The 13,958-nt window shown below is 62.8% G+C and overlaps 1 protein-coding gene across 1 annotated transcript in view; it reads left to right on the plus strand.

The window, feature by feature from the left end:
• Nucleotides 1-970: 970 nt before the first annotated feature.
• POLR3C (RNA polymerase III subunit C) overlaps nt 971-13,958 on the plus strand; it is a 59,177-nt gene continuing 46,189 nt past the window's right edge. The window contains exons 1-8 of the mRNA XM_065731195.1: nt 971-1,117; nt 2,562-2,817; nt 3,297-3,476; nt 3,953-4,044; nt 4,350-4,454; nt 4,899-4,991; nt 5,300-5,380; nt 5,624-5,675. Of these exons, the coding sequence (XP_065587267.1) occupies nt 971-1,117; nt 2,562-2,817; nt 3,297-3,476; nt 3,953-4,044; nt 4,350-4,454; nt 4,899-4,991; nt 5,300-5,380; nt 5,624-5,675 (1,006 nt within the window). The remainder of the gene's footprint in view (nt 1,118-2,561; nt 2,818-3,296; nt 3,477-3,952; nt 4,045-4,349; nt 4,455-4,898; nt 4,992-5,299; nt 5,381-5,623; nt 5,676-13,958) is intronic.

A 13,958-nucleotide genomic window follows, 5' to 3' on the forward strand; every position in this document is an offset into this window, starting at 1 on the left:
AGACGAAGCGGATAGAGCGGCCCAGGGCCGCCAGAACGGAAGTGTGCGTCCCAACGCCGGAAGCGGGGTTTGCCGCGTTGGTCACTGTGGACGTCGGACGGGTCGGGTGAGTGCGGGGCGCTCCGGGGGGGAACGCGGGGACCCCCACGGTGCCACTGCCCCGGGGACACGCGGGGACACGCGGCCCAATGGGATCGCGGCCCCGGGATGGGGGCGTGGGGTCCCCGACAGCGCCGCGACCCCGGGGAGGGTACGAACGGACACGGAGATCTGCCAGGACCTCACTGTGCGGGCACGGGATCTGCCAGGACCTCACTGCGGGGTGGGGGCACGGGGATCTGCCAGGACCTTACTGCGGGGTGAGGGCACGGGGGTCCTTCCAGGACCTCACTGTGGGATAAAGGGATTTCAGCCCCGGACCCTCTCCCCATTCACTGTAGAGTGGGGCTCCCCCCCCCCCCGACCCCCTCCCGTAGCACAGAGGCGTTTCCTCCCCAGTCCCCGCAGCCCCCCCGGTTCCGCCCCGCCCCGTTCCGTCCCGTTCCGCCTCAGGCGCTGCAGTTCGGGGCCGCGGGGGGGGGCTGCGGTACCACCACTCCCCCCCAAAATAACATCGTCCCCCCCATTTCCACCCCACCCTTCCCCTCCTCCCCCTCCTCCCCCCCATTATTCTCCCTCCCCCCCATTCCACCCCCATTTCTCCCCCCCTCCTCCCTCATTCCCACCCCTCTTCCATTTCTCCCCCCATTCCCCTCCCCCCCCCATTTCCCTCCCCTCCATTCCCTCCCCCTCCATTCCCTGTCCCCCATTCTCCCCCATTCCTCTCCCCCCATTCCCCTTCCTCTATTCCCCCTTCCCCCATTCCCCCCCTATTCCCCCCATTCCCCTCCCAATCCCTTCTCCCCCATTCCCTCTCCCGCCTCATTCCCCCCCCCATCCCCTCCCCCCCTCCCCCCCCCCTGCCCCCCAGATGACGCAGGCGGAGCTGCAGCTGTGTTCCCTTTTGCTGCGGGAGCACTTTGGGGACATTGTGGCGGCGGTCGGAGAGTTCCTGGTGCGCGCGGGCAGCGCTGCACTGCACACCGTGCTCACCGGGACCGGGCTGCGGCTGCCACAGGTACGGCACCGGGGCACCGGGGGCACCGACACTTGTGGCACTGCGGCACCGGGGCACCGACACGTGCGGCACTGCGGCACCGGGGCACTGGGACACTGCGGCACCGGGGCACCGACACGTGTAGCGTCACAGCCTCGTGCACACAGCGCTGCGGGGGGAGGTGTGATCCTCGTGCACAGTGCTGAGGTGTGAGAGCCTCGTGCACACAGCAGTGGTGTGAGTGATCCTCGTGCACACTGTGCTGCACACTCACATCGCTGTGCACACTCACACATCCCGGTGCACGCTCACACCACTGTGGTGCACGCTCACATCCTGGTGAACACTCACACTGCCGTGGTGCACACTCACATCACTGCACACTCGCACCGCCGTGGTGCACACTCACATCCCGATGCACACTCACACCACCGTGGTGCACACTCACATCACTGCACACTCACCCCGCAGCCGCTCTCTGTGTCCCCGGGCTCGGCCGTGCAGTGCAGCAGTGGGGGAGGGGCGCTCCTTGTGCCCGCCCCACGCACAGCTGACCCCGGTCCCCGTTCCCCCCGTTCCTGTTCCCCCTGTCCCTGTGCCCCCGTTTCCCGTGCCATTGTTTCCCGTTCCCCCACTTCCTGTGCCCCGCTTCCCGTTCCCCCGTCCCTGTTCCCCTGTTCCTCTCATCCCGGTCCCTGTTCCCCCGTCCCCATTCCCTGTCCCCGTTCCCCCACTCCTGTCCCCGTTCTGTTCTCCTGTCCCCATTCCCCCGTTCCCCGCTCCTGTTCCCGGCTCCCGTCCCCGTCCCTGTTCCCATTCCTCCGCTCCCATCCCCGCTCCCGCTCCTGTCCCCGCTCCCTGTTCCCTGTCCCCGCTCCCATCTGCGCTCCCCCCGTTCCCCCGCTCCCCCATTCCCCTGTCCGCGCTCCTGTTCCCCCGTTCACATCCCTGTCCCCATTCCCCTGCTCCCGTCGCCGTTCCCCCGTCCCTGTCCCCGCTCCCGTCCATCTCCCCACTCCCATCCGTCTCCCCACTCCCATCACTGCTCCCGTCCCCACTCCCATCCGCGCTCCCCCATTCGCCCGTTCCCCCGCTCCCGTCCGTCTCCCCGCTCCCGTCCCCGTCCCCGCTCCCATCCGTTTCCCTGTCCCCCCACTCCCGTCCGTCTCCCCGCTCCCATCCCCGCTCCCGTCCCTGCTCCCCGTCCCCGCTCCTGTCCATCTCCCCGCTCCCGCTCCTGTCCCCGCTCCCATCCGTCTCCCCGCTCCCATCCCCGTCCCCATTCCCCCGCTCCCGTGTTCCCCCGCTCCCGTGTTCCCCCGCTCCCGTGTTCCCCCGCTCCCGTGTTCCCCCGCTCCCGTGTCCCCCCGCTCCCGTGTCCCCCCGCTCCCGTGTCCCCCCGCTCCCGTGTCCCCCCGCTCCCGTGTCCCCCCGCTCCCGCCCCCCGCCCCGCGCTCTCCCGCAGGTGCGCCGCGCGCTGTGCGTGCTGCTGCAGCAGCAGCTGGCCGTGTTCGAGGCGCAGCCGCGCGGGGCGGTGCATTACGCGGTGCGGTGCGGGCGGGTGCTGCGCGTGCTGCGCTACCCGCGCTACATCTACACCGCCAAAGCGCTGTACGGGGACAGCGCGGAGCTCGTGGTGGAGGAGCTGCTCCTGCACGGCTGCCTGAGCATGAGCGCCGCCGTGCGGCAAGTGGCCGACCGCCTCACCGACACCATGCAAGGTGCGGGGGACCGGCTCACCGACACCGTGCAAGGTGGGGGGGGAGGGGGGACCGGGTGGGGGGGGACCGGCTCACCGACACCGTGCAAGGTGGGGGGGGAGGGGGGACCGGGTGGGGGGGGACCGGCTCACCGACACCGTGCAAGGTGGGGGGGGCTCACCGGGACCGTGCAAGTTGGGGGGGCAGGGGGTGACGAGGAGGGGTGGGGGTGGGGACGGGGTGGGTGTGGGTAGGGGTGACGGGGGGTGGGGCCAGGGGTTGCGGACCGCCTCACCGAGGCCATGTGGGGGGGGCGGGGGGGGGTGGGGGCCGCCGCAGCTCCGTGGGGTCTCAGCGGAGGCAGAGTGAGCGCGGGCGGACGGAGGAGCGGAGCCCGCACCCCCCCCCAAAAACGCCCCGCAGCCGCCCCCGGGCACAGCCGCGGTACTGTGGGGGGGGGGCCCGGACCCCCCGCGCTGACGCCGCTCTGCGCGGTGCAGACGGGCAGTGCATGGATTACTCGGACGTGGTGAGCGCGTTCACGCGCCTCGTGGACACGCACTTCGTGCAGCGCTGCCCGCGCGTTCCCGACGGCGTCCAGGACGCGCCGCCCCCCGCCGCCCCCACCCTCGTGATCAGCGACAAGGACATGTACACCCTGCCCAACATCAGCATCGTCGGTCAGCGCACTGCCGGGGGGGGGGGGGGGGGAGGGGAGGGGGTGAGGGCTGGGGGTTGAAGACGAGGGGCTGAGGGGAGGGGGGAGGGGGCTGGGGAGTAAGGGCTGGTGCTGCTGGTTGGGGCTGGGGGCTCAGGGCTGGGGGTTAAGAGCTGGGCGGTACAGAGCTGGGTGGGGCTGGGGGTGAGGGGTGGGGGGCTGTGGGTGGGGGCTGGGGGTCGTGGGCTGAAGGTGAGAGGTGGGGGGGCCACGGGCTGTGGGTGAGGGCTGGGGGTCGTGGACTGGGGGGCTGTGGGTCAGAGCTTTGGGGCTGAAGGCCGCGGGTGGGGTCTGGGGGTCACGGGCTGAAGGTGAGGGGCCACAGTGTGCGGGTGAAGGCTGTGGGTCAGAGCTGGGGGGCTGAAGGCTGTGGGTGTGGGGTGGGGCCGTGGGGCGGGGGTCGCGGGCTGTGTTTGTGAGCGCTCGGCGGTGCCGCAGGGAAGGGGAAGCGGCGGCGGTCGTGCGATGAGGAGGAGGGCGGTGGGCCCAGCGCGAAGAAGCAGAAGCAGAACCGCGATGGGGCTGCGGAGGTACCCGTGGGGCCGCCCCACCTCGGGGCCGTGGGGCCACGCGTGGGAGTGGGGGCTGTGGGAATGGGGTGGGGGCGGCCATGAGCTGCGTGGCCTCTGCAGCCCCGGACCCTCCTCCGTTCCCAAACCCTCCATCCCCAAACCCTCCATCCCCCCAACCCCCCTCCATCCCCACACCATTACTCCATCCCCAAACCCCCCTCCACCCCTGGACCCCCTCCCTCTCCGCCCTGCGTTTCGGTTTTCGGGCTGTTTCGGGCCGTCCCACGCCGTTTTTGGGGCTCCAGATCCGACCCCCCCCGCAGCCCCCCCCCGACGATGGCATTTATTGGCAAGTGAACGTGGAGCGCTTCCACCAGCACTTCCGGGACCAGGCCATCGTCAGCGCCGTGGCCAACCGTGTGGACCAGGTGGGGGGCTGAGGGGGCTGTGGGGAGGGGGCTGCGAGTTGTGGGGTGGGGAGGCTGTGGGGTGGAGGCTATGGAATGGGGCTGTGGGGTGGGAGCTGTGGTGTAGGGGCTGTGGGGTGGGGGCTGCAAGTTGTGGGGTGGGGGCTGTGGGGTGTGGAGGCTGTGGGGTGGGGGCTGTGGGGTGGGGGAGCTGTGGGGTGGGGGGCTGTGGGGTGGGGTCTGTGAAATTGGGCTGTGGGGTGGGGGCTGCAAGTTGTGGGGTGGGGGCTATGGTGGGAGGGCTGTGGGGTGTGGTGGCTGGGGGCTGTGGGGTGGGGGCTATGGAATGGGGCTGGTGGGGTGGGGGCTGTGGGGTGGGGTCTATGGGCTGGGGGCTGTGGGGTGGGGGCTGTGGGGTGGGGGGCTGCCGCCCTTCCCCCCGCGGTCGGTGACGCCGCGGTGCAGCCGAGCAGTGAGATCGTGCGCACGATGCTCCGTCTCAGTGAGGTCACGACGGCGTCGGGCGCTGCGCACACGCAGCCACTGTCGGCCCACGAGGTGCGTATGTGTGCGCGTGTGTGTCCGCGTGTGTGTGTCCATGCGTGTGTGCATGTGTCCGTGTGTGAGTGTGTCCTATGGTGTCTGTGTGTGCATGTATTGTTGTGTCCCGGTGTTGGGGTGTTCTTCTGTCCCGGTGTTGTGTCCCAGTGTTGGGGTGCCTGTCCCGGTGTTGGGGTGCCTGTCCCGGTGTTGGGGTGTCGCTGTGTCCCGGTGTTGGGGTGCCTGTCCCGGTGTTGGGGTGTCCCTCTGTCCCGGTGTTGGGGTGTCGCTGTGTCCCGCTGACGGCGCTCTGTCCGTCCCCGCAGATTTTCCGCGCTCTGCCGCCGGGGTTGGGGCTCCCGCGGGCGGTGGTGGAGCAGTATTTGGCGCTGCTGGCGGAGGACCCGGTGAGCACCGCCGGGACAGCGTGGGGGGGCACAGTGGGGGGCGGGGGGCACAGTGCGGGGGCACAGTGGGGTCAGTGGGGGGGCAGTGGGGTCAGTGGGGGGCTGGGTGGACAGTGGGGAGGCAGTGGGGGCACAGTGGACGCAGTGGGGGGGCACTGTGGGGGCGCAATGGGGACAGTGGGGGGCAGTGGGTGTGGCCGTCCCGCGGTGACGTTTCCCGGTGACGTTTCCCTGCTCTCTCAGCTGCAGTTCGTGGCCAAATCCAGGGACAGCGGTGGTGGCACTTACACCGTCAGTATCCTTTAGCAGCACCGCACGGACACACACAGTGTCACCGCGCGGACACACGGACACACACAGTGTCACCGCACAGACACACGGACACACACAGTGTCACCGCGCGGACACACGGACACACACAGTGTCACCGCACGGACACACGGACACACGGACACACACAGTGTAACCGCACAGACACACGGACACACACAGTGTCACCGCACGGACACACGGACACACGGACACACACAGTGTCACCGCACAGACACACGGACACACACAGTGTCACCGCACGGACACACGGACACACACAGTGTCTCTGCATAGACACACGGACACACACAGTGTCACTGCACGAACACACGGACACACACAGTGTCACCGCACAGACACACGGACACACACAGTGTCACCGCACGGACACACGGACACACGGACACACACAGTGTCACTGCACAGACACACGGACACACGGACACACACAGTGTCACCGCAAGGACACACGGACACACACAGTGTCACCACACAGACACACGGACACACACAGTGTCACTGCACAGACACACGGACACACGGACACACACAGTGTCACCGCACAGACACACGGACACACACAGTGTCACCGCACGGACACACGGACACACACAGTGTCACCGCACAGACACACGGACACACACAGTGTCACTGCACAGACACATGGACACACACAGTGTCACTGCACAGACACACGGACACACGGACACACACAGTGTCACCGCACAGACACACGGACACACACAGTGTCACCGCACGGACACACGGACACACACAGTGTCACCGCACAGACACACGGACACACACAGTGTCACTACACGGAAACACGGACACACACAGTGTCACAGCACAGACACACGGACACACACAGTGTCACCACATGGACACACGGACACACACAGTGTCACTGCACAGACACACGGACACACGGACACACACAGTGTCACCACACGGACACACGGACACACACAGTGTCACCGCACGGACACACGGACACACACAGTGTCACCGCACGGACACACGGACACACACAGTGTCACCACACGGACACACGGACACACACAGTGTCACCGTACGGACACACGGACACACACAGTGTCACTGCACAGACACACGGACACACGGACACACACAGTGTCACCGCACAGACACACGGACACACACAGTGTCACTGCACAGATACACGGACACACGGACACACACAGTGTCACCACACGGACACACGGACACACACAGTGTCACTGCACAGACACACGGACACACACAGTGTCACCGCACGGACACACGGACACACACAGTGTCACTGCACAGATACACAGACACACGGACACACACAGTGTCACCGCACAGACACACGGACACACACAGTGTCACCACACGGACACACGGACACACACAGTGTCACCGCACAGACACAAGGACACACACAGTGTCACTGCACAGACACATGGACACACACAGTGTCACTGCACAGACACACGGACACACGGACACACACAGTGTCACCGCACGGACACACGGACACACACAGTGTCACTGCACGGACACACGGACACACACAGTGTCACCGCACAGACACACGGACACACACAGTGTCACCGCACGGACACACGGACACACACAGTGTCACTGCACGGACACACGGACACACGGACACACACAGTGTCACCGCACGGACACACGGACACACACAGTGTCTCTGCACAGACACATGGACACACGGACACACACAGTGTCACCGCACGGACACACGGACACACGGACACACACAGTGTCACTGCACAGACACACGGACACACGGACACACACAGTGTCACCGCAAGGACACACGGACACACACAGTGTCACCACACAGACACACGGACACACACAGTGTCACTGCACAGACACACGGACACACGGACACACACAGTGTCACCGCACAGACACACGGACACACACAGTGTCACCGCACGGACACACGGACACACACAGTGTCACCGCACAGACACACGGACACACACAGTGTCACTGCACAGACACATGGACACACACAGTGTCACTGCACAAACACAGGGACACACGGACACACACAGTGGCACCGCACAGACACACGGACACACACAGTGTCACCGCACGGACACACGGACACACACAGTGTCACCGCACAGACACACGGACACACACAGTGTCACTGCACAGACACATGGACACACACAGTGTCACCGCACGGACACACGGTCACACACAGTGTCACCGCACGGACACACGGACACACACAGTGTCACCGCACAGACACACGGACACACACAGTGTCACCACACGGACACACGGACACACACAGTGTCACCGTACGGACACACGGACACACGGACACACACAGTGTCACCGCACAGACACACGGACACACACAGTGTCACTGCACAGATACACGGACACACGGACACACACAGTGTCACCACACGGACACACGGACACACACAGTGTCACCACACGGACACACGGACACACACAGTGTCACTGCACAGACACATGGACACACACAGTGTCACTGCACAGATACACAGACACACGGACACACACAGTGTCACCGCACGAACACACGGACACACACAGTGTCACCGCACAGACACACGGACACACACAGTGTCACCACACGGACACACGGACACACACAGTGTCACCGCACAGACACAAGGACACACACAGTGTCACTGCACAGACACATGGACACACACAGTGTCACTGCACAGACACACGGACACACGGACACACACAGTGTCACCGCACGGACACACGGACACACACAGTGTCACTGCACGGACACACGGACACACACAGTGTCACCGCACAGACACACGGACACACACAGTGTCACCGCACGGACACACGGACACACACAGTGTCACCGCACGGACACACGGACACACGGACACACACAGTGTCACCGCACGGACACACGGACACACACAGTGTCTCTGCACAGACACACGGACACACGGACACACACAGTGTCACCGCACGGACACACGGACACACGGACACACACAGTGTCACTGCACAGACACACGGACACACGGACACACACAGTGTCACCGCACGGACACACGGACACACACAGTGTCACCGCACAGACACACGGACACACACAGTGTCACTGCACAGACACATGGACACACACAGTGTCACTGCACAAACACAGGGACACACGGACACACACAGTGGCACCGCACAGACACACGGACACACACAGTGTCACTGCACGGACACACGGACACACACAGTGTCACCGCACAGACACACGGACACACACAGTGTCACTACACGGAAACACGGACACACACAGTGTCACCGCACAGACACACGGACACACACAGTGTCACCACACGGACACACGGAAACACACAGTGTCACCGCACGGACACACGAACACACACAGTGTCACCGCACGGACACACGGACACACACAGTGTCACCGCACGGACACACGGACACACACAGTGTCACCGCACGGACACACGGTCACACACAGTGTCACCGCACGGACACACGGACACACACAGTGTCACCGCACGGACACACGGACACACACAGTGTCACTGCACAGACACACGGACACACACATTGTCACTGTACAGACACATGGACACACACAGTGTCACTGCACAGACACACGGACACACGGACACACACAGTGTCACCACACGGAAACACGGACACACACAGTGTCACCACACAGACACACGGACACACACAGTGTCACCGCACAGACACACGGACACACACAGTGTCACCGCACGGACACACGGTCACACACAGTGTCACCGCACGGACACACGGACACACACATTGTCACTGCACAGACACATGGACACACACAGTGTCACTGCACAGACACACGGACACACGGACACACACAGTGTCACTGCACAGACACATGGACACACACAGTGTCACCGCCCGGACACACGGACACACACAGTGTCACCGCACAGACACACGGACACACACAGTGTCACCGCACGGACACACGGACACACACAGTGTCACTGCACAGACACACGGACACACGGACACACACAGTGTCACCACACGGACACACGGACACACACAGTGTCACCGCACGGACACACGAACACACACAGTGTCACCGCACAGACACACGGACACACACAGTGTCACCGCACGGACACACGGTCACACACAGTGTCACTGCACAGACACATGGACACACACAGTGTCACTGCACAGATACACAGACACACGGACACACACAGTGTCACCGCACAGACACACGGACACACACAGTGTCACCGCACAGACACAAGGACACACACAGTGTCACTGCACAGACACATGGACACACACAGTGTCACTGCACAGACACACGGACACACGGACACACACAGTGTCACCGCACAGACACAAGGACACACACAGTGTCACTGCACGGACACACGGACACACACAGTGTCACCGCACAGACACACGGACACACACAGTGTCACCGCACGGACACACGGACACACACAGTGTCACTGCACGGACACACGGACACACGGACACACACAGTGTCACCGCACGGACACACGGACACACACAGTGTCTCTGCACAGACACACGGACACACGGACACACACAGTGTCACCACACGGACACACGGACACACACAGTGTCACCGCACGGACACACGGACACACGGACACACACAGTGTCACTGCACAGACACACAGACACACGGACACACACAGTGTCACCGCAAGGACACACGGACACACACAGTGTCACCACACAGACACACGGACACACACAGTGTCACTGCACAGACACACGGACACACGGACACACACAGTGTCACCGCACAGACACACGGACACACACAGTGTCACCGCACGGACACACGGACACACACAGTGTCACCGCACAGACACACGGACACACACAGTGTCACTGCACAGACACATGGACACACACAGTGTCACTGCACAAACACAGGGACACACGGACACACACAGTGGCACCGCACAGACACACGGACACACACAGTGTCACCGCACGGACACACGGACACACACAGTGTCACTGCACAGATACACAGACACACGGACACACACAGTGTCACCGCACGGACACACGGACACACACAGTGTCACCGCACAGACACACGGACACACACAGTGTCACTGCACAGACACATGGACACACACAGTGTCACTGCACAGACACACGGACACATGGACACACACAGTGTCACCGCACAGACACACGGACACACACAGTGTCACCGCACGGACACACGGTCACACACAGTGTCACCGCACGGACACACGGACACACACAGTGTCACCACACGGACACACGGACACACACAGTGTCACTGCACGGACACACGGACACACACAGTGTCACCACACGGACACACGGAAACACACGGTGTCACCGCACGGACACACGAACACACACAGTGTCACCGCACAGACACACGGACACACACAGTGTCACCGCACGGACACACGGTCACACACAGTGTCACCGCACGGACACACGGACACACACAGTGTCACCGCACGGACACACGGACACACACAGTGTCACTGCACAGACACACGGACACACACAGTGTCACCACACGGACACACGGACACACACAGTGTCACTGCACAGACACACGGACACACGGACACACACAGTGTCACCACACGGACACACGGACACACACAGTGTCACCGTACGGACACACGGACACACACAGTGTCACTGCACAGACACACGGACACACGGACACACACAGTGTCACCACACGGAAACACGGACACACACAGTGTCACCACACAGACACACGGACACACACAGTGTCACCGCACAGACACACGGACACACACAGTGTCACCGCACGGACACACGGTCACACACAGTGTCACCGCACGGACACACGGACACACACATTGTCACTGCACAGACACATGGACACACACAGTGTCACTGCACAGACACACGGACACACACAGTGTCACCGCACGGACACACGGACACACGGACACACACAGTGTCACTGCACAGACACACGGACACACGGACACACACAGTGTCACCGCAAGGACACACGGACACACACAGTGTCACCACACAGACACACGGACACACACAGTGTCACTGCACAGACACACGGACACACGGACACACACAGTGTCACCGCACAGACACACGGACACACACAGTGTCACCGCACGGACACACGGACACACACAGTGTCACCGCACAGACACACGGACACACACAGTGTCACTGCACAGACACATGGACACACACAGTGTCACTGCACAGACACACGGACACACGGACACACACAGTGTCACCGCACAGACACACGGACACACACAGTGTCACCGCACAGACACACGGACACACACAGTGTCACTACACGGAAACACGGACACACACAGTGTCACAGCACAGACACACGGACACACACAGTGTCACCACATGGACACACGGACACACACAGTGTCACTGCACAGACACACGGACACACGGACACACACAGTGTCACCACACGGACACACGGACACACACAGTGTCACCGCACGGACACACGGACACACACAGTGTCACCGCACGGACACACGGACACACACAGTGTCACCACACGGACACACGGACACACACAGTGTCACCGTACGGACACACGGACACACACAGTGTCACTGCACAGACACACGGACACACGGACACACACAGTGTCACCGCACAGACACACGGACACACACAGTGTCACTGCACAGATACACGGACACACGGACACACACAGTGTCACCACACGGACACACGGACACACACAGTGTCACTGCACAGACACACGGACACACACAGTGTCACCGCACGGACACACGGACACACACAGTGTCACTGCACAGATACACAGACACACGGACACACACAGTGTCACCGCACAGACACACGGACACACACAGTGTCACCACACGGACACACGGACACACACAGTGTCACCGCACAGACACAAGGACACACACAGTGTCACTGCACAGACACATGGACACACACAGTGTCACTGCACAGACACACGGACACACGGACACACACAGTGTCACCGCACGGACACACGGACACACACAGTGTCACTGCACGGACACACGGACACACACAGTGTCACCGCACAGACACACGGACACACACAGTGTCACCGCACGGACACACGGACACACACAGTGTCACTGCACGGACACACGGACACACGGACACACACAGTGTCACCGCACGGACACACGGACACACACAGTGTCTCTGCACAGACACATGGACACACGGACACACACAGTGTCACCGCACGGACACACGGACACACGGACACACACAGTGTCACTGCACAGACACACGGACACACGGACACACACAGTGTCACCGCAAGGACACACGGACACACACAGTGTCACCACACAGACACACGGACACACACAGTGTCACTGCACAGACACACGGACACACGGACACACACAGTGTCACCGCACAGACACACGGACACACACAGTGTCACCGCACGGACACACGGACACACACAGTGTCACCGCACAGACACACGGACACACACAGTGTCACTGCACAGACACATGGACACACACAGTGTCACTGCACAAACACAGGGACACACGGACACACACAGTGGCACCGCACAGACACACGGACACACACAGTGTCACCGCACGGACACACGGACACACACAGTGTCACCGCACAGACACACGGACACACACAGTGTCACTGCACAGACACATGGACACACACAGTGTCACCGCACGGACACACGGTCACACACAGTGTCACCGCACGGACACACGGACACACACAGTGTCACCGCACAGACACACGGACACACACAGTGTCACCACACGGACACACGGACACACACAGTGTCACCGTACGGACACACGGACACACGGACACACACAGTGTCACCGCACAGACACACGGACACACACAGTGTCACTGCACAGATACACGGACACACGGACACACACAGTGTCACCACACGGACACACGGACACACACAGTGTCACCACACGGACACACGGACACACACAGTGTCACTGCACAGACACATGGACACACACAGTGTCACTGCACAGATACACAGACACACGGACACACACAGTGTCACCGCACGAACACACGGACACACACAGTGTCACCGCACAGACACACGGACACACACAGTGTCACCACACGGACACACGGACACACACAGTGTCACCGCACAGACACAAGGACACAC

The sequence above is a fragment of the Cyrtonyx montezumae genome, unplaced genomic scaffold (assembly GCF_038088225.1).
Source record: "Cyrtonyx montezumae isolate F1298 unplaced genomic scaffold, pur_monq_1.0 scaffold_136, whole genome shotgun sequence".
NCBI lineage: Eukaryota > Metazoa > Chordata > Aves > Galliformes > Odontophoridae > Cyrtonyx > Cyrtonyx montezumae.